General features: G+C 50.6%; 1 protein-coding gene across 1 annotated transcript; it reads left to right on the top strand.

Moving 5' to 3' along the window:
- Positions 15,958 to 24,302, top strand: PGA5 (pepsinogen 5, group I (pepsinogen A)). Its single transcript, NM_213873.2, is given in 9 exon segments — positions 15,958 to 16,028; positions 16,463 to 16,619; positions 18,855 to 18,972; positions 19,505 to 19,623; positions 20,279 to 20,478; positions 21,590 to 21,706; positions 22,760 to 22,904; positions 22,998 to 23,096; positions 24,104 to 24,302. Coding segments are annotated over 9 exon segments (1,158 nt in total). The 5' UTR covers positions 15,958 to 15,975; the 3' UTR covers positions 24,254 to 24,302.

Raw genomic sequence — 26,098 nt, 5'->3', positions numbered from 1 at the left:
CTCCAAGTGCTTGGCACTGGCAGGACAAGGCAGTCACAGGACAGCAGACAGGGATGGTGTTAAACCCTAAGGTAGGACTAGGAACTACCGAGGGTTTTTCTTCATTGGTCTCCAGATGCCTTCTTGGGTATCTCACCTGCTCAGAGCCCAGGAGGCTGCCCACAGGCCCCCAGGGTGGGCCGAGAAGCTTTAGCAGAGCTTGGAAATACAGAGGGCACAGCCACCCACGCCAGGACTCACCCTGCTCCCAGCCCCAGCCCCTGCATCCCTCTGCCTTCAGAACGCCATATTCTGGAGTTCCCACTGTGGCACAGTGGGTTAAAGATCTGGGGTTGCGTCAGTTGTGGCGTAGGTTGCAGCTGTGGCTCAGATTCGATCCCTGGCCCTGGGGAACTTCCATGTGCAACGAATGCAGCCAAAAAAAAAAAAAAAAAAAAAGGAAACTTACTTTGCCGTACAGCAGTAATTGACAGAACAATGTAAATCAAATGTAATAAAAAAAATTTTTTACCCTAAAAAATAATAAATTTTAGAATTTTTTTTAAGAAAGGAATTCCTGTTGTGGCTCAGCAGTAACAACTCAACTAGTATCCATGAGGATTCAGGTTCCATCCCTGGCCTCACTCAGTGGGTTAAAGGATCCCGCAATGCTGTGAGCTGTGGTGTAGCTCACAGATGCGGCTCAATCCGGCGTTGCTGTGGCTGTGGCATAGGCCGGCAGCTACAGCTCCTATTCGACCCCTAGCCTGGGAACTTCCATATGGTGGGGTGCAGCCCTTAAAAATTTTTTTAAAAAAAGAACACCCAATTCTGGTGATGCTGCACCCTCCCTGGCCCCTTCCTCTCCCCCTCCCACTGCCACTGACTCCCATGCCTCCCAGCACCCCTCTTTGGGGTTACTTTGCCCGCCCCTCTATACACAGCCCCTCTCTAAGTCTCTTCAATCAAACCTCGGGGTGGCCATTTGTCTGCTGCAGGGACTCTGACCTCTATGCCAGGTGAGGCGAAAGATGCACCTAAAGGGAACAGCATATGCCAAGGCCCAGAGGCCAGGGAGGCCATGGCTCTCTGGGAGAATCCCAAGGGCCCAGGCCAGCTATGGACCTCCTGGAAGACTGGAAGGCAAGCTCTTTCATCTCAAGTGGCATCTCTCAGTATTGAATTGGGGGCGGGGACCCCTCCCTCCCTCCCTCCTGACACCTCCGTCTCTCCCTCCATCCACATGGCTGCCTGCATGACCCACTGGCAGAGATCTGCCTACAGTCTTACCTGAGCCAGCTGTGGGGGCCGTGGACTGGGGCAGAGGGGCCAAAGGGGGCAGGCCTAGGGCTTCACTCCCTTTAATGCAGGCCCACCTCCTGCTGCGAATGATAACGTGCTCAGCAGATGTTGCCTGTGCACCAGCGGTACGACTTCAGAGCCTCCAGCTAAGGCTCAGAACCCTTCTCCAGGTACCCTAGGGATCAAAGCTCATTCCAGAGGGTCAGCTGGGGTGCTTACTGCTCCACCATTAGCCCAGCCTGTGCCAGGTCCAGATCCCTATGAAAAATGTGATGCCCACTGGGGGATTTTAACTTCCAATCCAGATATTATTAAAATAGCTCAAAAGCCTCCTCCTCCATGACGGCCTCCAGGGTACACCCTGGAAGGGAGCTCCTCCTTCTAAAAGACCTATAGCACTTTGTCTCTTTTCAGTATCCTGCTCTAGCTAACTATTACTATCATTTTATGTCTTTTATTATAGTGATTTTTTTTTCTTTTTGGGCCACACCTGCGGCATATGGAAGGTCCCAAGCTCGGGGTTGAATTGGAGCTACAGCTGCCGGCCTATGCCACAGCCACAGCTATACCAGATCCAAGACACGTCTGTGACCTACACCACAGCTCATGGCAACGCCAGATCCTTAACCCACTGAGCGAGGCCAGGGATCAAACCCACAACCTCATGGATCCTAGTTGGGCTCATTAACTGCTGCGTTCCACGAAGGGAACTCCTATTATAGTGATTTTTAAATGGGTCTTAGTCCTCTTATTCAGATATGAACCCAGTGAGGGCAAAATGCACAGCTGATCTATCTCTCTTGAGCTTACTGCCTGGAAGATCGAATGAATGAATGAATGAATGAGGAGATGAACAAAGCAAAGGCCTCATGAGGTGTCTGGGGGCCCAGGCACTCAGCCACGGTGGGTGGCGTGAGGTAAGAAGAGGGCAAAGCCTTCCACTTGGATTGTGGCCTCACCACCCACCTCGGCTGAGGCATGAGGTCACCGACTGCTCCCGCTGCTGCAGCTCTTTTGAGCAAGAGGACTTGGTGCCCCAGCTGCTCTGAGCATGGCTTTGTCCATCTGAAACAGCAGGATATTAAATACCCTCCGGTCACACCCCAGCTGCCTCCATGGTAAACAAACATGATAAAGACACTAGTCAGAAGCCAGGAGCCAGTTCACTGCCAGAAAGAACAGGGCCTCCCTCAAATCAGATTGGATCAGAAAAGGCACAGAGGATCAGGTCCAGTGCTGTGATCACCAGGGAGTAATGTGACGTGAGAGATACGGAGAACAAAGGAGATGAGGGCCGCTGGTGGGGACCCATTATCAGCGGAATGAACCCTGACCTCTGTCCCCAAGAGGGGTTCACTCCAAGCCACCATCTTCAGTAGGTTTACAGCAGCTGTAACCCTGGGCAGGCCCAGCTCAGAGGAGGCACCATGAGGACAATCGAGAGGCTGCGAGGCGCAGAGGGGGCCTTTGCGAATCCCCTTGTCCCCGTTGTTGGAACTTCAAGCCAGTTCCTTGGTCATGCTCCAGTTCTCGGGAATTTTCCATACCCTGGTTAACATCTCCATCCTCCACCAGCCCACTCCCAGGTTCCAAACTTTTCCTTGTCAGCTTCCAGTTCACCCCTGTTCTGCCCAGGTCTGAATATTGGCCTCCCCCAGGCCCTTCTCTTGCATTTCCCCCAGAGCAGGTGGCAGAACCCTTTCTGAAGGCCGACCAGCTGGTGGTAGGTGGTTGGGGTTGAGGGTCCTGGCTATGCCTTTCTTTCCCCGGACCCTGCCTGAATACACCCTGCCTGAGTACAACCCCTGCCTCCTCTCATTGTCCTCAAGAGCTTGGACCACCCAGGGCTCCATGCCTTCCCCATACAAGGGCCTGTAGAGTTGGGGCTGTCAGGGCCCAGGACGGTTCTCCCTCCCCTTGGTCCTTGCTCCTGAAGGCGAGTGGGCTCCTTTTGTGTCCAAGTGGAAACTCATTCATTCATTCATTCATTTAACTAATCTGCAGACTTTGACAAATTTATGGTTACCAAAGATGACAGGTGGTGTGGGAGGGAGGGGTGGGCTGTGGGTTTGGGATGGAAATATCCTAAAATTAGGTTGTGATGATAACTGTACAACAATAAATGTAAGAAAATTCATTGAATTAAAAATGTAAAATAAAATAATCTGTATGGAACATCTATTTCACCAGCTGCCAGACGCATCTCAGCTTCTGCTTACATACCTCCCAAGCAGCAGAGCTCACTACCTGTGGTTGCTTTACCCATGGTGAAAAATGCCATTTTCAGAGTTCCCACTGTGGCTCTGTGGTAACAAACCTGACTAGTTGCCATGAGGAGGCAGCTCCATCCCTGGCCTTGCTCAGTGGGTTAAGGGTCAAGTGCTGCCATGAGCTGTGGTGTAGGTCACAGACGCAGCTTGGATTCCAAGTTGCTGTGGCTGTGGTGTAGGCCTGCAGCTATAGCTCTGATTTTTCCCCTAGCCTGGGAACTTCCATATGCTGCAGGTGTGGCCCTAAAAGAGAAAGGAAATAAGGAAGGAAGGAAGGAAGGAAGGAAGGAAGGAAGGAAGGAAGGAAGGAAAAGAAAGAAAGAAAGGGAAAGAAAAGAAAAAGAAAATTCCTTATGGCGTGCACCATTCTGTGTGCATATTTTAGGTCAAGAAAATTTTTTAAAATGATGGTCTAGACTTTTAAGAAATCACTCAGAGACGTTTTCTTGTAGCACACAGAAGGCTAAGGATCTGGTGTCGCCACAGCTGTAGCACAGTCTGCAACTGTGGCACAGGTTTGATCCCTGGACCAGGAAATTCCATAAGCTACAGGTATAGCCAAAAAAAAAAAAAAAATCACTTGGAAAATACATGAACACATGAACATTGTGGCACAGCAGAAGCAAATCTGACTAGTATTCATGATGAGGCAGGCTGGATGCCTGGCTTCACCCAGTGGGCCAGGGATCTGGCATTGCCATGAGCTATGGGGTAAGTTGTAGATGAGGCTTAGATCCCATGTTGCTGTGGCTGTGGCTGTAATGTAAGCCAGCAGCTGTAGCTCCCATTCAACCCCTAGCCTGGGAACTTCCATATGCTGCAGATTCAGCCTTAAAAAAGCAAAATACGGGGCGGGGGGGGGGGAAGAAAATACATGAACACTTAATTTTTCTTTCTAAATCAGATTGCACTAGCTGATGGAGACAGAGCTCCACCCACCAGCAGGATTGCTGCCTTGAGATCCCCTGAGCCTACAGTCACCCCAGGACATGGCCCTATCCACCAGAGGGTCAAGGACCCTGCCCTGCACATCAGTATACCATCAATAGCCCCAGGACCCTCAAGTCCCTTCAGCCAGAGACCCGGGGACCCAGCTTTGCCCATCAGAGAACTGATCCTAGCCCTGGAAATCCTGGGCCCTGCAGCCAGTAACCACAGGGCCTGGCTCCACCCACCACAGGGCTGGCATGAGCCCCAGAACTCAGCCTTATCTACAGTGGGTGGGTATTGGTCCCTCGGCCCTGTTCCTGCCCACCAGCAAGTCGACAGCAGCTCTGGGTCCCTCAGCTCCCTGCCACCAGAAACACAAGAACCTGGTTCTGATCACCAGTAGGCCAGCACTGGCCCTCAGAACCCCAGGGCCCTGCAGCCAGTAGGCTTGTGGCCCTGCCTACCAGTGGCTAGCAGTTTTTGCACACGGCAGGGCCAGGCAACCAACCAGCCTGGTAGTCAGCCACACCTACAAGACAACCCACAGTAGTCAGTCCCCCATAACAGAAGGACCCACACAGACCAAGAGAGGGCACCCCTAGAGCATATAGCTCTGGTGACTATAATGCAGTGCACCACACAGGGCATCCCCTACAAAAATGCCACTTCTGGAGTTCCCGTCGTGGCTCAGTGGTTAACAAATCTGACTAGGAACCATGAGGTTGCGGGTTCGATCCCTGGCCTTGCTCAGTGGGTTAAGGATCTGGCGTTGCCCTGAGCTGTAGTGTGGGTCGCAGATGCGGCTCGGATCCCGCATTGCTGTGGCTCTGGCATAGGCTGGCAGCTACAGCTCTGATTAGACCCTAGCCTGGGAACCTCCATATGCCACAGGAGCGGCCCAAGAAATGGAAAGAAGACCAAAAAAAAAAAAAAAAAAGCCACTTCTCCAAGTTTGGAAAAATAACCAATCTACCGAACACATAGAAATAAAAATAGACGAACATGCACATGCACCCCAATGTTCATTCCAGTACTATATGCAATAGCCAAGACATGGAAGCCACCTAAATACCTATCAACGGAGGAGTGGATAAAGAAGACGTGGTACATATGCACAATGGAGTATTACTCAGCCGTGAAAAGGAATGAAATAATTGCATTTGCAATGATATGGATGGACCTAGAAATTATCATGCTAAGTGAAGCTAGTCAGACAGTGAGACACAAACACCATACGCTACCACTACATGTGGAATCTAAAAACAAAGATACAATGAACTTACTTGCAGAACAGAAACTGACCCACAGACTTTGAACAGCTTATGGTTACCAAAGGAGATGGGGGGGTGGAAATGGGCTGGGGGTTTGGGACGGAGATATGGTAAAATTAGGTTGTGATGATGGTTATACAACTATGAATATAATAACAGTCAGTGAATTTTTTTAAAAAGAAATAAAAATAGAAAATTAGGCAAAGTGAGGAGACAGAGGCCTATGTTCCAAATGAAGGAATAAGATAAAGCCCCAAGAGAAAACTAAGGGAAGTGGAGATAGGCAACATACCCAATAAAGAGTTCAAAGTGGATTTCCTGCTGTGGTGCAGTGAGCTAATGGTCTGGCCCGTCTCTGTTGAGGCACTGGTTCAATCCTCAGTCCAGTACAGTGAGTTAAAGGATCTAGCATTGCTGCAGGTGTGGCTTATGTCACAGACGCCACTCAGATTCCATCCCTGGCCCAGGAACTTGCATATGCCATTGTCACAGCAAAAAAAGGGGGGGGTTCAAAGTAATGATCATAATGATGATCAAAGAAATGCAGAGAAGATTAGATGAATAGACTGAGAAGTTAGAAGTTTTGTTTTGTTTTGTTTTATTGTTCTAGGGCTGCACCCACAGCATACGGAGGTTCCCAGGCTAGGGGTCAAATTGGAGCTGTAGCTGTTGGCCTATGCCACAGCCACAGCAATACAGGATCCAAGATGCATCTGTGACCTACACCACAGCTCACAGCAATGCCAGATCCTTAACCCACTGAGCAAGGCTAGAGAATCGAACCTGCATCCTCATGGATGCTAGTCAGATTTGTTTCTGCTGAGCCACGATGGGAACTCTGAAGTTTGAAGTTTTGGGGGATTTTATCTGATTTTTTTTTAGGGCCACACCCACAGCAGATGGAGGTTCCCAGGCTAGGGGTTGAATCAGAGCTGCAGCTGCCAGCCTACACCACAGCCACAGCAACATGGGATCTGAGCCATGTCTGCAACCTACACCACAACTTACAGCAACACCAGATCTTTAACCCACTGAGCAAGGCCAGGGATCAAACCCGCATCCTCATGGATCCAAGTCAGGTTTGTTAACCACTGAGCCACGAAGGGAACTCTGAGCTTAGAAGTTTTCAACAAAGAGTTAGAAAATATAAAGAAGAACCTAGCAGAGATGAAGAATACCGTAAATGAAATGAAAAATACACTAGAAGGAATCAACAGTAGACTAAATGATATAGAGGAACAAATCAGTGAAGAGCTGAAAGACAGAATAGTGGAAAGCACTGAGGCCAAAAAAGATAAAAGAGAAAAGAATGAAAAGAAATGAGGACAGCTTAAGGGCCAACACCAAGCATTCCAACATTCCCATTATAAGGGTCCCAAAAGGTGTAAAAAGGGACAGAGAATGTATTTGAAGACATAACAGCTGAAAATGTCCCTAACCTGGCAGAGGAGTCACCCAAGTCCAGGAAGTGCAGAGTCCCAAATAGGATCAACCCAAGAGGACCACACCAAGACAGAGTGTAATTAAAAAGGCAAAGATTAAAGATAAAGCAAGACTATTAAAACAGCAAGGAAAAATATCAACTTACGTTTAAGGGAACTCCCATAAGGTTATCAGCTGATTTTTCAGCAGAAACTCTGCAGGCAGAAGAGAGTGATACAATATATTTAAAGTGATGACAGAATTCCTGTTGTGACTCAGCAGCAACGAACCCAACTAGTATCCGTGAGGATGCAGGTTTAATCCCTGGCCCCGCTCAGTGGGTTAAGGATCCAGCATTGCCGTGAGCTGTGGTATAGGTCGCAGACATGGTTCGGATCCCACGTTGCTGTGGCTGTGATGCCGGCCAGCAGCTGCAGGTCCAATTTGACCCCTAGCCTGCAAAATTCCACATGCAGGCCTAAAAAGATAAATAAATAAATAAAGTGACAAAAGGGAAAAACCTACAAGCAAGAATACTCTTACCTGTCAAGGCTTTTATTCAGATTTGATGGAAAGATCAAAAGTTTTACAGACAGGAGTTCCTGTCATGATGCAGCAAAAACAAATCCAACTAGGAATCGTAAGGTTTCGGGTTCAATCCCTGGCCTTGTTCAATGGGTTAAGGATACGGCATTGCCGTGAACTGTGGTGTAGGTCACAGACGCGGCTTGGATCTGATGTTGCTGTGGCTGTGGTGTAGGCCAGCAGCTGTAGCTCTGACTCGACCCCTAGCCTGGGAACCTCCATATGCTGCGTGTGCAGCCCTAAAAAAAAAAAAAAAAAAAAAAAAAAAAAAAAAAAAAAAAGTTTTACAGACAAGCAAAAACTAAAAGCGTTCAGGACCACAAAATCAGCTTTACAAGAAATGTTAAAGGGACTTCTCCAAGTGAAAAAAACAAAAGGTCAGAACTAGAAATGTGAAAATTATGAAAGGAAGAATCTCATTGGTAAAGGCAAAAATGCAGTAAAAGTAGTAAATGAACCACATGTAAAGCTGGTAGGAAGGTTAAAGGGCAAAGGTAATAAAGTCATCTATATCTGCAATAAGTCATTAAGGGATCCACAAAATAAAAAGATGTAAAATATGACGTCATAACAGTAGACACTTACCTCCCTGGCGGAGAGTAAAATGCAAGGTTATTAAAATGTATTTGAACTTTAGAAATTAGTGAACAGGTGGAGTTCCTGCTGTGGTACAGTAGGTTAAGAATCCAGCTGCAATGGCTCAGGTCGTTGCAGAGGTGTGGATTCGATCCCTGCCCAGGGCAGTGGGTTAAAGTATCCGGTGTTGCTGCAGCTGTGGCTTAGGTCACAGCTGTGGCTCAGAATTAGTCCCTGGCCCAGGAACTTTCGTGTGCCACAGGTGTGGCCATAAAAAAAAGTTAAAAATAAAAAGAAATTAGTGAATATATGCACATCAGCATTATTTACAATGGCCGAAGTATGGAAGCCACCCAAGTGCCCATCAATGGATAAAGAAGATGTTTCATATATATATATGAATATATATGTGTATATATGTGTATATATATGAATATATGTGTGTATATATGTGTGTGTGTTTACATATACATACATTCATACAATGGAGTATTACTCGCCTATAAAAAAGGAATGAAATCTTGCCATTTGCAACTACATGGATAGACCAAGAGGGTATTATGCTTAGTGAAATAAATGAAACAGAGAAAGACAAACACAGTATGATTTCTTTTATATGTGGAAACTAAAAATCAAAACAAATGAACAAACATGAGAAAACAGAAACGAAGTCATAGGTGCAATGAACAGGTAGTCACCAGACAGGAGCAGGGTGGGGAAGGAAAGATACAGGTGAGGAGATTAAGAGGTACAAACGTCCAGTTACAAAATAAATGAGTCACAGGTATAAAACATACAGTGTGGAGAATAGTCAATAATGATGGACTATCTTTGTAGGGTGACAGACTGTAATGAGACTTATTGTAGGGATCATTATGAAATGCACAGAAATACCAAGACACTGTGCCCTGTACTAGAAACTAGCATTGTATTGTAGGTCAATTGTACTTCAAAAACAACCAAGCAAACTCGTAGGAAAAAACGACCAGATTTGTGGTTCCCAGAGGTGGGATTGGGGAAAGGGGGAATTGGATGAGAAAGGCAGTCAAAAAGTACAACCTTCCAGTTGTAAGACAAAGAAGCATTAGGGATGTAATTAACAACAGGATAAATATAATTGGCATCGCTCTATGCTTTACATGAAAGCTGTTAAGTCAGAAATTCTGAGCATTCTTGTAACAAGAAAAACAGTTTTTTTCTTTAATTTTGCATCCATATGAGATGATGGTTGTTCACTGAACCGATTATGATAATCATTTCATGATGTATGTAAGTCAAATCATTATCTTCTGTACCTGAACCTTAGTGCCATATGTCAGTTACATCTCAATACAACTGGAAGAAAAATAAATAAAAATCAGGGTGCAAAACACTGGGTACTCTATTGTATGGCCCCATTTTATTAGTAAATAACTATACTCATTTACAGCATTAACAGTGGAGAGTTCTGGGTAGTGGGATTGAGTCATTTTAAAATTTTAGGAGTTCCCCTTGTGGCGCATGGGAAACAAATCCGACTAGGAACCATGAGGTTTCAGGTTCGGTCCCTGGCCTTGCTCAGTGGGTTAAGGATTGGCATTGCGGTGAGCTGTGGTGTAGGTCGCAGACGCGACTCAGATCCTGCGTTGCTGTGGCTGTGGTGTAGGCCGGCAGCTGTAGCCTGAGAACCTCCATATACCGCAGGTGCAGCCCTAAAAAGCAAAAAAAATAAAATAAAATAAAATGATTTTGATTGACCTATAGGGAGTTCCCACTGTGGCTCAACAGGGCAACAACTTGACTAGTATCCATGAGGATGTGGGTTCAATCCCTGTCCTCGTTCAGTGGGTTAAGGAGCTGGCATTTCTGTGAGCTTCAGCATAGGTCGAAGATTGGGCTCGAATCTGGCATTGCTGTGGCTGCAGGGCAGGCTGGCGGCTACAGCGCCAACTGGACCTCAAGCCCGGGAATTTCCACATGCCACAGGTGTGGCCCTAAAAAGGAAAAAAAAAATTTTATTGACTTATAAATATCTACAGTGAGCATACATTATTTACATACTTGGGCCAAAAATAAAATGTTCTTATAAATTTAATTTTTAAAACCTGTGCCCATCTCTGGAGAAGCTCCACAAATCCGGGACTGGGGAGTGGAAATATGTTCTCTATGTTTTTGGCTGACCACGAGACCCTGATTGAAAGCTTCCAGGGGACAAGCCGTCCCAAGGCCTATCAGACCAGCTCGATAATCGCGTGTAATACTCCATCCCAGCCTTGCCATGGTTCAGTTCTTTAGATTTCATTCCGCTGCTTGATTTGATACGTTTATGGTACACTTCTGAACACCTGTGTGCTTGGCCGGGGGTGCCATGCATTAGCAATGCAGTTCCCGAGGCCCCTCAAAGCCGAGTGCCAAGCAAGGCTAATGGCAAAGTAAATGTCGTTGTCTAATCTTTCTGCCACGCCAGTCTGGCACGACGAGATTACATAGTTTCCCTGCTGGCAGTCACGGACCAGCCCTGGCTGGCGATCAGGAGAATGCTTAATCCCGGCATCAGGATTCTACCTTCCCACCTGAGAGTTCCTCCAGGGACTAGCCAGGATGGCCTCTCCTAGTGCCCCTGGGATGGAGGCAGCGGTCACCCTGGAATATCCACTGTCCACTCTAACCAGGTGGAGGTGTGTGGGGACAGAGCCCAGGACAAGACCAGGGCTCTGCGCTGATCACTTAACTCTTCCGAACGGCGTCAATGGAGATGAGGCAGGAAGACTATTTTTTCACAAGATCATGTAAAAATCGGCAAAGCATTCATGAAGCAGAAAGAACCATAGAAACACAATCCTTGGGTTGATGGGGGTGTGCAGATAAGCGGGCCAGTGATGTCAGCTCCCTTCTGAGATCACTCACGTTGCTTGAGCAGAAAACCACCTTGCAGGACACAGACGTGGCTCCCAAATGGAGACGAGCAGGAGGCAGCCAGGCGGATCTTTGCGGAGTTTCCCAGGAGGTTTCTAGCCCTGGATTCGTTTTCTCTGGCTGGCAACGAATTAACGCAAATCTAGCAAATTAAAACAACCCACATGTATTATCTCCACATTTTTGTGGGTCAGGAATCCAAGCCTCATTGGCCGGATCCTGTGTTTCAGGGATTCTGACAAGGCTGCAGTCCAGGTGTTGGCCAGGGATGGGGTCTCATCTGATGCTCCAGTGGAAAAGGTCAACTTCCAAGCTCACAGGGCTGTCGGCAGGATTCAGTTCTTTGTGGGTTATCAGACAGGAGGCCTCAGTTCCTTGCTGGCTGTCAGCTGGAAGCCACCCTCTGTTCCTTGCAATGTGGGCCTCCTCGGGGCAGTTTGCTGCTTCACAACCAGCAAGGGAGAAAGTCTATACGAAGAGTCGGCCATTCATTAGGAATTGGTGCCACCAATTGTGTCAGTCTCCCTCTAACGTAGTCCTTCCCAGACAGCAGTATCTTCACCAATCCAAGGGCTTCCCACCGGCGGGATCCAAGGCCCTCTCCAGGTGGAAAGAAAGGGGCCTCCCCCTCCACCCTCCCTTGACCTAACCACAAACTCCTTGAAGGCATGGCCTTGTTCCATCTTCCTCATGGATGTACCCCAGCCACTAGGACGTGCCTACAAGCACAGAGCAAGTGCACAATAAACACGTGTCAAATGAATGTGTGAACTGGGTCCTGCAGGTCTAAGAAGGTTTCCTTCCCAAACGTACTTCTCCTCTGTCCAAAATTCCCATATGGGTCCCGCAGACAAGCTGATTCCCCCAAATTGGTGCCCAATCTTGGGCTCCAAGCCCTTGCAAGCCAGCTCCAAGGACACCCCGAGGAGCCTGGACACTACCTACCCCTCCTAGATGGATTCTGGTCACGCCACCCTACCCTCAAGATGACATGCAAGAGCCCATCTGGCCCGCACAGCAGCCAGGGATCTGAGAAATGTTCGCAGTACCCACCTGGCTCCTTGGAGCTGTGCCTCAGCTGCCAACGTCATCACTCCTGGAGTGAGATACAGGGAGAAAAGCAGAGCGTGGACAGGTTTTACTCATGGTTCAAAGGACCCAAATGGAAAAGAGGATGATGACTGGTTCCTCTTTGCCTTTTCATTTTCTTTAACGGGATTAGGATATTTTATTTGCAATGAATCCAGTGCATCCCCTCCAAGGCCTCCTTGGCCTGGGGTAGAGCCTCCACTCCAATTTGCCCCCACTCCCACCAAGTGGCCATCCCTGGCGGAGCTGGAAACGCACCCACTGCTTCACCTGCTGTAAAGACAGGTGCATCCGGTCTATTGCCACCAAGTGAAATTTCTCTTTTCAGGTGTTCAATCTAGAGATAGAATATTTTCATCACCCCGCCAAATTCCCCCGTTCCCCCTTGTGGTCAGTCTTCTACTCTGGCCCCAGCCCCTAGAAACCACGGACCTGTTTTCTGTTCCCATTATTTTGCCTTTTCCAAAATGCCACCTAAACTGAACCCTATAAATGTAGCCTTTGCGTCTGGTCTCTTTCACTCAGCATAACGCCCGTGAGATTCACCCGGGAGTTCATTCGTTCCTATAGCTGAGGGGTCTTCCATCGTGTGAATACAGACTATTCATTTATCCAGGGACCACCTGACAGACATCAAGTTTTGTTTCCAGTTTGGGGCAATTGTGGGGAAAAAAAAAATCTGTTATAAACATGTGGGTACAGGTCTTTGTGGGAACAAGTGTTTTTCATTTCTTTTCAGTGAATACCCAGAAGGGGTGTTTCTGAGCCAAGTGGTAAGTACATGTTGACTTTATAAGAAACTGCTCAACTCGGAGTTCTTGTGCGGGTGCAATGGTAACGAACCCAAATAGTATCCATGAGGACATAAGTTCGATCCCCGGCCTCACTCAATGCGTTAAGGATCCAGCATTGCTGTGAGCTGTGGTGTTTGTCAGAGATGAGGCTCGGATCCTCTATTGCCGTGGCCGTGGCGTAGGCCAGCAGCTGCAGCTCTGATTCAACCCCTACCCTGGGAACTTCCATATGTTGTGGATGCAGCCCTAAAAAGACAAGAAAGAGAGAGAGAGAGAGAGAAAGAAAGAAAGAAAGAAAGAAAGAAAGAAAGAAAGAAAGAAAGAAAGAAAGAAAGAAAGAAAGAAAGAAAGAAAGAAAGAAAGAAAGAAAAAGAGAGAGAGAAAGGAGAGAGGGAGGAGGGAAGGAAAAGGAAGGAAGGGAAGGAAGGAAGGAAGGAAGGAAGGAAGGAAAGGCTAAGCTGTTCTCCCAAGTGGCCGCACCATCCCATGTTCCCACCTGCAACAGGAAAATTCCACTTGCTCAGCATCCTCATCAGCACTTTTCCATTTAGCCTCTGTTATGAATATGGCTGGGAAGCGCTCTGTATTTCATCTTCTCAACAATCCTCTGGGATTGGTGGTACTACTGCCCCCATTTTACAGATGAGAAAACTGAGCCTCAGAGAGACTGGATCACTAGCCCCAGGTCTTGCAGCTATTTCAGAGGCAGGGCTGGGATCCCAGACCCCGGAGCCAGGGCTCTTCCTAAGATTCTTCCACAGCCTCCAGCAAATCCCAGTCAGTGGGTCTGTGAGGGAGCAGGCACGAGGAGTGACAGAGACGCGGGTTCAAGCCCTTGCTCAGTCACGCCAGGCAAGTGACACAACCTCTCCTGCCTCCATTTCCTCATCTGTAAAGTGGGATAATAACATCACCTATCACAGTAAGCAAAGAGCAGCGGTCAGTGAATCTAAGCTCCGGGTCTCCCCTCACGACCAAGGAAGAAAAGCACGTGCTCGAAGCGGTTCTGTGTCACTCACCGCAACAGTTGGCAAATGGCAGAAACCGCTCATTAGGAATCATGACCCTACCCTGAGCCACATTCCCAAGCTGCTCTTAACTAGCGGCGCTGACATGGGATTAATTAAAACACTGTCTTGAACACTTCTGCGCGCCATATAACTCACAGAGGGAGATGAAAGATGAATAAGATACACGCAATGTTCTTCACGGCTCATTCCCCACCTCCCAATCCGGAGGGTTCCCAGACTCACCCTGTTCCACCAAGCTCCGCTCCTCCATTTCCAAGTTGAAAAGTATGCCCATACCCTCCTTGCCTTCTTTTTTTTTTTTTTCAGTATTATGAACAGTTTTATTTATGCATCACATATACATAACGTGTAAGGAATAATCATGAGCACCCATAAGCCCAGCGTAAGACCCAAGTACTTTTGAAGACCCTGGTGACCCGCCCTCCAGGAGGAAGCCTGGAGCCAGGGTTTCCATCTGCTGCTCCCAGGACCTCGGCCAGCATCCTGAGGGCCATCCGCTCCTCCACAGAAATGCTGATATCTGCCCAAAGTTGATGGCCAAGGAAGCAGGCACCAAAAGATGTGAAAATGGGACACAAAGATGTCCTAAGGGGTGAATTTGAAAGGCAAATATGATTTTTTACTAACAATCACGGGTCCTAAACTTGATATGCCCTGCCCACCGCTCCTCCAGAGGCCCTGGGGGAAATTTGCAACTTGTGTAGAATCTGTGTCTCCTTTGGTTGGAAAAACCAGGGGTGGCCCAGGGACTCCAATTTCAGAACAAGACCCAGAGACATGGCCGGCTACCTACTGGTGACTTCCCGCTCACATACCCTCTCTTCCACAACTCCTGAATCAAAGTTCCCACTCCACTTTGTTGAATAACCCCACAAAGGGAAGGATCCATCGGGTTGGAAAGTCTCCTCTTTTCAGAAGAGAACTTTTTTAAGTCCTTCACACTCTAGTATGAATTTGCCCAGATTGCTTTGCTCCACTGCAGCTGATCCAGCCCAGTTTTAAGCATGGAACACCTAGAGGTCTGATCCAGAAGGGGTCTCAACGGTGGAGGCTGAGAGTGTGGGAGAGGAGCAGAAAGAAGAAAGAGGGTATAGAAAGCAAGGGGCACAGATCAGAAAGGCAAACTGGGCCTGTTTCAAGTTTGCTTCCTCCAGGAAAGGAAACCTTCCTCCATGTGCTCCCCACTCTGTCCCCTTCCTCTGTGCTACACACACCACTTTCCGAAGACTCAACCCAACTGCCATGAGAAGCAAGAGCAAAGTAAGTCCCATAGGCTAATTAGGCACCCAACAACCCCATATGATGACCTTTCTATGGGAAATGAGTCTTGAGTCCCAAATCACCGACCTACCAATATGCTTGGGGGCAGCAGCTACAGGAACATGGCCCATCACTGAAAGGAGAGCTGCTCTCTGAAAATCCCAACCGGGACACATCAAGGGTACCCAGAGCCCCTCTGACATCTGTTCAATGTAAGGGGCACTTTGGACCACTTTAGTCTAAAGAGTCAGCTTGTCAGTTTTAATGCATTGCATCATTTAAGGAATAAGCCCACTTTCCCAGCACGCGCTCTCTGCAGGGACCATTCCCAACTGCGGGAGGTGACTACAGTGGAAAGCTACCCAACTGGAAACTTCCCAGAACATGGCTCAGGGCAGGGACCATCTTATCAGGAAATTTTCTGTTTGGGGTAAGGGTAAAGGGTGACGTTTGGTGGCTGATAAGGCCATTCCCAAGGACTCGAACTGTATAAAAGGAGCAGCTCTTGCCTCCTGCTGCATACCTTCCATCCATCTTCCCTTCTCTGGAGACTTGGGAGCCAGGAAGAACCATGAAGTGGCTACTGCTGCTCAGCTTGGTGGTGCTCTCCGAGTGCCTCGTCAAGTGAGTCTGGGGGACATGCCGCACAAACAGCTTCCGGGGGGGATATTTCTTTTCCCTTTGCTGCCTGTGGCATCACATCTCTTTCTGCCGTATCTTCCTTTTCCCTTCTTCCCTCCCACAAGTCCTCTCTCTTCAACTGTCTCAGGTCTCCCCTGCTCTGCCCTTTTGGGGACACAGCACCGCAGAGGTGGTTAACAGCCTAGCCTGGGCTGGGTTCCCGGCTCCAACTCCAGGCCCCGGCGACTTTGGACAACACCTTAACCCATCTCTGTGCTCCTGGGCCCCAAACGGAAGCATCTCCCCTCTCGACTTCCTTCTTCCGCTCCTGGACCTGCTTCCTTCTCCTTCCGGGGTCTCCCCCCGCACCCCAGGAGGGGGACCCCTGCCTGATCACTCTTCTTCCTCCAAACCTTCTGTTGGCAAATGCTCCACAGGGTCCCGCTGGTCAGGAAGAAGTCCTTGAGGCAGAACCTGATCAAGAATGGCAAGCTGAAGGACTTCCTGAAGACCCACAAACACAACCCGGCCAGCAAGTACTTCCCCGAGGCCGCTGCCCTGATAGGCGATGAGCCCCTTGAGAACTACCTGGATGTGAGTAGCCCCAGGGACCCGGCCCAGGGTCGGGGTAGGGGCAATCCCAGAGCTCTGAGCCCCCCATGCCACAGTAACCCAGGGAGCTGCTCCCTAGATCTCAGAGGCACAGGGAGGGCAGGAAAACTCCAACAAACCTGTTGCTCTCATCCACTCATTCCCTCGTTCACTCATCCAGTATCTGGAGCTCCTCCATGTGTATCAGGCACTATGCTGGGCCCAGGGAAGCAGCAGTGATACACCTGAGGGAGCTCATAGCCTGGTAGTAGAGACAGGCGACAGTCAGCCTCGCAAAGCCTGACAAGTACAACCAGGCTGAGACTGGTTGATCGTGAAGGTGACACACCGAGTGTGTAGCAGGTGGTAGGCAGAGACGCCTCCCTCGGGCAGTGAAGGAAGAGTAGGGGTTCCAAGAGGACAGGTGAGGGTCCCAGAGAGCGGGACAGCTTGTTCCAGGCCCTGTAACTGCAGGGAGCAAAGGGCCTTTGAGCAAAGGAAATCGGTGTTCATTTTCAAAGCAAGGCCCCGGCGGTCGGCAGGTAGAGCCTGGCCAGAGTCTGGGATAAGAGTCTGCATCCTAATTGCTTCTCAGTTATCCTAACTAGAGGGGTTGACAAGGCCAGACTGCAGTTTTAGGAAGATCACTCTGACTCTTCTATGTGGGACCCCACAGCCCTGCCCTACCACCTGCCACACACTCGGTGTGTCACCTTCACTGTCAACCAGCCTCAGCCTCAGTAGCTCTTGTGTGTCCCCTGTGTGAAAGCCAAGGATAGAAAGCCAGGTTGCCTGGCCTTAGAAGCTTAGCCTATGAAACCTGCCAGGCCTGGAGCAAATCTAAGCGCTAATCCTTTGGGGCTAGTCATTTAAATTATCTGAGTGAGCCTCGGCTTCATCCTTCGTGAAACAGAACCATGAATAATCAGAAGGGATCGAGTAATTCATGCAATAATGTAGTTTTTGTTTTTTGTGGGGTTTTTGTTTTTTTCCTTTGGTTTGGGGTTTTTTTTTGGGGGGGGGTTGGTTTTTTTTTTTTTTTTTTTTTTTTTGAGTGCTTAGTACAGGGCCCAGCCCTTGGTAAGAGCTTGGCAAAATTAGCCCATTTGCTCACTTAACAAATATTTACAAAGTACCACCCTTGCACCAGAGGCTTTCTGCCAGGAGCTGGGGTGACAGTGGTGACTAAGCAAAGATCCTGGAACTTGTATTCTAGAAGGACAGACAAATAAGAGACAGATAAATAAGTATGGACGATCATTCCAGGCAATGACAAGTGCCACAAAGAAAAATTAATTAATTCGGGTAAACGGAAGAAGAAGAATGGGGCGGGAGCGAGTGTAGATAAAGTGGTCTGGGAGGACCTCTTAGGGGGAGGTGACATTTGACTAGAGCTCTGAAGGATGGATGAGAAGGAGCCAGCTGAGGAAAGATCTAGAATAAACCCTTTCCTAGCACAAGGAATAGCAAGTGCACAGGCCCTGGGATGGAAAGGAGCTTGTCATCAAAGAATAGCCATATCGGCGTGGCTGGAACAGAGCTGGCAAGGGAGAAAGTGCTGCCACTAAGGGTAAAAATCTGGGGAGTTCCCATGGTGGCTCAGCAGGTTACAAACCCTACTATCCATGAGGACGTGGGTTCGATCCCTGGCCTCGCTCAGTGGGTTAAGGATCCGGCATTGCCATGAGCTGCAGTGTTGGTCACAGACGCAGCTCAGATCTCTGGCATTGCTGTGGCTGTGATGTAGGCTAGCAGCTGAAGCTCTGATTGGACCCCTAGCCTGGGAACTTCCACATGCCGCAGATGTGGCCCTAAAAAGAAAAGAAAAAGAAAAAAAAAAAAAAACAATTTAATGAGAAAGTGCCTAAGCCTTTCCTCTGCTGGGCGCCATAAGGTTCCAGCCCTGGGCAAGAGTGCACGTTCTCTAGGACAGCAAGCCTGAGACATGCAAGGCATGAGCTGAAGAGGGGAGGGAACGGCAGGTTGTTATTAGGTGTTGATGAGGCCTAGACGAGAACGGTCAGAGGGGGACAAAGGAGCAATCAGGGAAGACTTCAAGGAGGAGGGGAAACCAGGCTCAGCCTTGAAGGATGGATGCATTGGATAGAGAGGAAAAGGCGAGGAGGCTAGTAAAGGGGAAGATGGGAGGGGATTAAAGAGATGACCCAGAGACAGTCCCCGGGGAGGCCAGGCAGCGGAGTCCCCAGTCCGTGAGCCGTGCCATCCCCACCCCCGCAGACTGAGTACTTCGGCACCATCGGCATTGGAACCCCCGCTCAGGACTTCACTGTCATCTTTGACACCGGCTCCTCCAACCTGTGGGTGCCCTCTGTCTACTGCTCTAGTCTCGCCTGCAGTAAGTGCCCTCCCCGCCTCACCAGGAGCCCTGAACATTCAGCAGTCTCAAATAGGTCCGATTCCAAGCCTGCCAGAGTCACTCAGGGATTCACTCAACGGGCATTTACTGAGCACCTACTATGTGCCCAGCACTGGGCTCAGATGCCTGGGGGGAGGGGGTCAAGGACTGGGCTCAGGTGCCCTCGGAGGGTCAAGGAGTGAGTCCCACAGGGTCCTCGGGCAGTTCAGTCCGGCGGCAGAGAGTGTGAAGATGCACGTGACCTGGGCAGCCCTGGACCCGTCCCAGCCAGCCTTAGCCTCGTGGGGGGGTGGTCCTCTGGAGGACCTTCCATCAGTGGAAAGGTCTCAATTGGTCCAACCAATCAGAAATGGAAGCTAGGAAGGTCTGAGCTCCAAAGTCTGGGGAGAGGATTCCCTTTCTCCTCCAAAGCCCCACCCAGAACCAGGGCACCCACCCCTGGGAGATGCCCCCAGCCCAGGATGCTCGCTCAGCTTTGGGAGTTTAATCATGTCACTTCTTGCCCCTGCAGGCGACCACAACCAGTTCAACCCTGATGACTCCTCCACCTTCGAGGCCACCAGCCAGGAGCTGTCCATCACCTATGGCACCGGTAGCATGACAGGCATCCTTGGATACGACACCGTCCAGGTGAGCCCCTGCTGGTGAACCACCTCATCCTGCCAAGCCCTGGGAACAGCTTCTGGGGACCTTGGAAGCCAGTGGGCATTGCCCAAAACAAGCTCATCTAAGCAATACGGGTCTCAGTGACCAATAAAGTAACCTGACTGGGACATGAGGAAAGTGGCAGGGATGTCACAGACATTTCTAGTGGGGACAGCAGAGACAAGGGGCCGGGTGCCTGGAGCCATAAGCCACCCAAGCTGAATACTATGGGAGGGGCGAGCACCTCTTCTTCTTCCTCCTCCCCCCAACCAGCAGCACAAAAGTTCCACCCGCACCTCCCCACCCAGGACACAGTGGGCTCAAGGGCTCTGATTTGCCTGGGGTTCCCACTACGCATCTGATCCTCAGAAACGCAAACACACGGTGACCATCTGTTCTGCAGCAAATTCTCACACCAAGTCGCAGTTGGTGGCCATCTGGAGCTCAGCCTCAATTGTTCCTTCCAGTGGAATCACGAGCATTCTCAGAGATAATCCCTCTCCCCTCCTTCCGGCCTGATGCCTGGAAGCCAAGCCCTACACAAAATGAACCAGGGATGCCCTGGGCCCAGGGCTGACACCCCAGAGGTTCAGCCAACACACTGATCCTGAACTTCTTGGACCCCCGCCCCCCCACCCAGGTCGGAGGCATCAGCGACACCAACCAGATCTTTGGCCTGAGCGAGACAGAGCCCGGCTCCTTCCTGTACTACGCCCCCTTCGACGGCATCCTGGGTCTGGCCTACCCCAGCATCTCCGCCTCCGGGGCCACCCCTGTCTTTGACAACCTGTGGGACCAGGGCCTGGTTTCCCAAGACCTCTTCTCCGTCTACCTGAGCTCGTAAGTTGCGCAAGGGGGATCTCCTGGTCCAGCAGGCCATTGTCAAGGGCTGGGCGTGGGCAGAGGAATCTTGGCTGGCAGAGGCTTAGAAAGGTCAATGTCTGGAGTTCCCGTGGTGGCGCAGTGGTTAACAAATCCGACTAGGAACCATGAGGTTGTGGGTTCGATCCCTGGCCTTGCTCAGTGGGTTAAGGATTCAGCGCTGCCGTGACCTGTGGTGTAGGTCACAGACGCGGCTTGGATCCCGAGTTGCTGTAGCTCTGGTGTAGGCCGGCGGCTACAGCTCCAATTAGACCCCTAGCCTGGGAACCTCCATATGCCATGAGTGCGGCCCTAGAAAAGACAAAAAGACAAAAAAAAAAAAAGAATAAATCAAGTGTTGGTTTTGGTTAAATAGAGGTTTATGCCAGAATAACCAAGGGCGTGTCGTCAACGTTCCTCTGACACTCACATCCTTGTCTTTTGAAGCCATTTGTTACTGCTCATGTTTTTCTTTAGGTTATTACCTGTTCCCTATAACCCCACTGTGACCCAGGGACTGTCAGAGGTTGACAGGGCAGGGGGGTGGGGTTAGGTGAGTGAGGTCACCGTCTGTGCGTGACCAACTCTTTGGTGATTCATTTCTTATCGTCATTTCCACTTGCTTCCCTATCTACCGAAACTACAGAGATATTTAGACAATGAATATTCCAGTAACAAGGACCCTCCCCTGTAGTTTACAACTGAAAGGCCCTTTTCTCCTTTTTTCCTCTTGGCCACTGAATATTCCAGTCAGCTCCTAAACATAATCTCCCTTTATGGGCACTTAGATATTTCAGGTGGGGCCAAATAGATCAGTTTCCCCATCAGAGCACTATGGACATTTTTGGACCAGATGATTCCTTGTTGGGGGGGGTAGGGGGTGCTGTTCTCTGGCTAGGGATTAAGGATTGAGCATTGTCACTGCTGTGGCTCCGGTTCGATTCCAGGCCCAGGAACTTCTGCACACTGAGAGTGCTGCCAAAAAAAGTAAATAAATAAAGGAGAATAGCTCTCAGAATGTGCATAATTTATGTTCAGTTGAATGAGTGAATGAATGAATGACCTCCTTTCTTCCCTCCACGTTCCACAGCAATGACGATAGCGGCAGCGTGGTGTTGTTGGGCGGCATCGATTCTTCTTACTACACAGGAAGCCTGAACTGGGTGCCTGTTTCCGTCGAGGGTTACTGGCAGATTACCTTGGACAGGTGAGGGCACTGTGGATGGGCAACATCCTGGCAGGGGCCCCCGATCCCGTTTCTTTACAGATTCACCGTTGGCTAAGCACGCCAGGGTCCCCCTGGAACAGCCAGCACCGCGAAAGGTGCTCCAGAAGGGAAGGCAGAAGTTGGCCGAGCCAGAGAGACCCCGAGAGACCCCAAGAAAGGCACCTCCCTGGAGGAAGAGGGCTGTCAGGGACCCCCCAAGGGTTCTGCAAGGGTGGGACAGCCACTTTCCTTCTGGGCAAGGAGGCAGAACAATCTACCAGAATCCTTGGGAAGATTCAAGGATTGAGGACCCCACTCTGTCTACCTAGCTCAGCATTTAGAGGACCTGTCACTTTCAATCTAGGGTGGAGGGAAAACGGCTGAGACGCCTTCAGGGCTTCTCCGTCCCCCATGCAGCCTCATCCTCCAGCTGTTCTTTCCACAGCTGGCCTGCTAGGGTGACCCATTGCTCAGGTTTCCCGGGATGCCTGGCTTTCAGTACTAAACCCAAGAGCATCCTGGGCAAACAGAAACCCACTGATCACCTTGCGTCTGCCCCAGGCGTGCTAAAACCCCACGGGTCCTGAACTCCTGCCCCTGCTCCCCTCGTCTCCATCACTCCCCACCCTCCATCCCCTCTGTCTGTGAGGTCCTCCTCCAGCTCGTCACCTCCCTACCTCTGAGTGTCTGCTTCCCTGAGAAACCTTCCCTGGTTGCTCCAAGCCACCCTGGGGGGGGGGGGTGTTCCGTTCCCCTGCCACGTGCCTTGCTCATCCTATTCTTCCTCGAGCATAACTTTCCAGCTAGGGTGTGAGCTCCCTGCAGCCAGAAACCATGCACCCATCTTGTCTGGCTTTGCCTCTCCCGTGCCAACCAGAGAAGGCACTTGAGTACATGAGTGAATAGAAGGAATGAGCATGTGATGGAGAGAAGCTGCAATGTTAGGCACCGGCCAATGAATGGGGAACAGGGACCTCCAGGGTCACCCGGTTCCTACCTGGCAGAGGTCCCCCCTGGGGGCTCAGGCGACCCTGACTCGCATCTCATCCTCAGCATCACCATGGACGGAGAGACCATCGCTTGCAGCGGTGGCTGCCAGGCCATTGTGGACACGGGCACCTCTCTGCTGACCGGCCCCACCAGTGCCATTGCCAACATCCAGAGCGACATCGGAGCCAGCGAGAACTCAGATGGCGAGGTGAGTCCAGCCCTGACTGCCCTGTGCTAGACCCAAGTGGTGGGTCCACCCCGCAGGAGGAAGGAGAGCTCTTCTAACCGTCGCCCTTTCCAGATGGTGATCAGCTGCTCCTCCATCGACAGCCTGCCTGACATCGTCTTCACCATCAACGGTGTCCAGTACCCTCTGAGCCCCAGTGCCTACATCCTGCAGGTAAGGGGACCCTGGGCCTTCCACCTAGATGTGCCCACACCGAATGTGGCCACATCCAAAATAAATGCACAAGTGAGAATTTGGATGCAGAACCCGGGGCGGGAGGCAGGGGGAGGCAAAGGCTGATGGCGGGCGTGAAAAGAGGATTCCTAGTTCAACCCCTGAGTCCCAGCTCTGGGGCTCTATTACTGGCCTGGGGATTCTGAGCAAGTTACGAGCTTCCGTAGCCTCAGTGTCCTGGTCTAAAAGCTGGAGCGTTCCCCATGCTCTGGGTGGGGTCGGGGTGATCATGGGACATTGACCACATCCAGGCGACAAGGGCTGGGCAAAGGGAGACCACATTTTCCGCAGGACCAGGGCTTACGATGCTCCTAGGTCTCTGCCAAATAATAAATCTTCAGTCAGATGAGCCCCAGGAAAACTCTACCTCCGATTATAATGCCGGATGGGAGACTCGTTTTCAGCAAGAAGGATGGACGCCTAAGGCCCCTCCCCCAGTGACGTGGATTAATTAGGAAGGGTGGGGCCTGAGCATGGTGGGGGTTGGGGGTGCAGGGGAGGGTCAAACTCCCCAGGTGATTCTACTATGCAGCCAAGGTGACTGGCCCAGTGACTTAGAGCATGAAAAGGACTAACAGCTGATCTGGTTTGCCCCTGCGACAACGGGCTCAGAATAATGAGAAAAGGCTGTGTCACCAGCCGCTTCCCAAATCCTTCCAGGCAGCTGAGTTCTCCCTAAACCCCTTAGCTCTGATGCTGATGTCAGGGTTGGTGCATCTGCCAGGAACACTAGATAATGTCTAGTAATCCCTGGAATCCATGAGTGCAGTTGGCCGCTTATGCGGGGCAGACCCCAGGCCGGCAAGAACCGAGTCCCCCGGCACAAGCCAGGAAGCGCCTCCTTGCACATGCCTTGCAGTGGACCACGGCCCCGGATGCTCACCCCGTGGCCACCTGGCACTGCCGGGTCTGTGTCCCGACCCCAGTCTGATTCTCCTTTCCTCCAGGACGATGACAGCTGCACCAGCGGCTTCGAGGGCATGGATGTCCCCACCTCCTCCGGAGAGCTCTGGATCCTGGGTGACGTCTTCATCCGCCAGTACTACACCGTCTTTGACAGGGCCAACAACAAGGTCGGCCTGGCTCCCGTGGCCTGAGCCTGCGTCTCTCCAGCCACCTCCCAGGAAGATCCTGCCTTGTTCTATCCCCGCGCTTCCATGTAGATAATTCTGATCGCTTTCCTCTGGGGTCGTGGAGGTGGAATCTTGGTCCTGTTCCCTGTCACACCAATAACGTAGAATAAATCATCACCTCCTGGAAAGTGCTCTGTGGGGTTGTTTTTCTTCATCAGTGTTCTCTTCTACATCATGGGGGTCAGACCACCAGGGAGGGGCTGGGGGGGGACGGAAATGACTGCATCCACTTGGACAGCACCAAACACAGTGACAGCGGCAGCCCCCACTTGGTAACAGAGCTGGAAGACAAACAGGCTTCAGCTGGTCCAGGTGGGAGTATCATATAAAGACAGACTTGGAGACCAGAAATGCCAGGCTCCTTATCTCCTCATAGAGCAGAGCACCTGACTCTTGGTTGAGGAGTAACTCCTTATTTTTCTCAAAGCCAAGAAGAGATCATGAGAAAAGGAAAGAGGTCAAGGGACGGCGATCACGGATGGTGACCTTCCCTAGGAGGCCAGGCAGGGCGGTATGTCCCATAGGACGGGCCAGAGCAGTGAGAGAGGCTAACACCCCAGAATCTACCAGGCTGCTCTGCCATGAGCTGGTTGATGCAGACGAACCCTTGGCAGCCCCTCCACCCCGAGCTCATCCCTTTCCCCATCGGTGGTTGGAAGAAGACAGTCTTCCATTCCCCAAGCAGAGGTTGTGCGAGAGGGAACGGACATGCCTGTGAGCAAATCTGCCCTAGAAAGGCAGCCGGAAGTAACGAGAGTCACCTTCCTCAGAATGGGTTTTGATAGCAAAGCTTCAATGGAAACATCTCAAAGTAAGCGTGGAACAGGCTACATCCTGGGGTCCTTCTTCAAGGTTCCCAAGACTCGGTTCCCAAAGGCGCTGAGAACTCTGGGCACAAAGTGAACTTGCACTTTGACTCAGCTCAGCTTGATCCCGGTCCCTCGGTTGCTGAAAACCTATTCTCGTCCTGTGCTCCCCACTCGGAGGTTGGAAAAATTCCCACTGCACCTGCCTCTGCCGGGTTCCGGGCTGCCTGCTGGAGACACTGGCCTCAGGGCCAGAGCTGCCCCACCCCCACCCCCGCTGAGGGGGGGATGGACTTTGGGGCACCCAGAACAAGATGGCTTTGGAAACTCTTGTCGCATCATTCTCCCCATTTGTAGTTTACTGCAAATAAAAGATGTCAGGATCCAGGACGGAGTGGGGTGAGCTCTCCCACCCAATGCCCCAGGTCTCTCCAGCATCACTTATACCCTTCCTAGCCCCCTTTCCACAGCCCCACAATCTTTTTGAAACCTAAAGTTGATCACACCCCTCCTTGCTTAAAGCCTTTCATTAATGCCCTGCGATTGTGCTTGGAATAAAACAGTAAATCTCTGGTGGGGTTTCCAGGCCCTGCATGCTCTGGTCCCCATCTCTCTTCCCTGTCTCGCCTCGATCCCTCTTATCCTGAACTCCCACCACCCTGGCCTTCATTCTACTCCCAAGTTCTTCCACACCTCCAGACCTTCGCACACACTGTTCCCTTTTTCTTGACCCACTACCTCCTAGCATTGTGCAGATGTCAGCTTACACATCACTTCCCTGTAAAGCCCTCCTTGACCACCCCTCACAGAGCCCGGCCCTCCCTTCCTCCACGGCACTGGGCACAGCTGGTGTTCTTGCCTACGTGGGAGGGCTGGCAACAGATCCACCAGAGCAACAACTGTGATTGTTTAAGTGCTGAAGCAGCAAGAGCAGGCCTGACACATTGGAGGAAGGTGCTCCCTAAATATTGTTGACTGAGGGAAAAATTCAGGATGACTTACT

The sequence above is a fragment of the Sus scrofa genome, chromosome 2, assembly GCF_000003025.6.
Source record: "Sus scrofa isolate TJ Tabasco breed Duroc chromosome 2, Sscrofa11.1, whole genome shotgun sequence".
Lineage (NCBI taxonomy): Eukaryota > Metazoa > Chordata > Mammalia > Artiodactyla > Suidae > Sus > Sus scrofa.
Note: the sequence above shows the minus strand (reverse complement) of the source record. Positions and strands in the feature narration are given on the sequence as shown.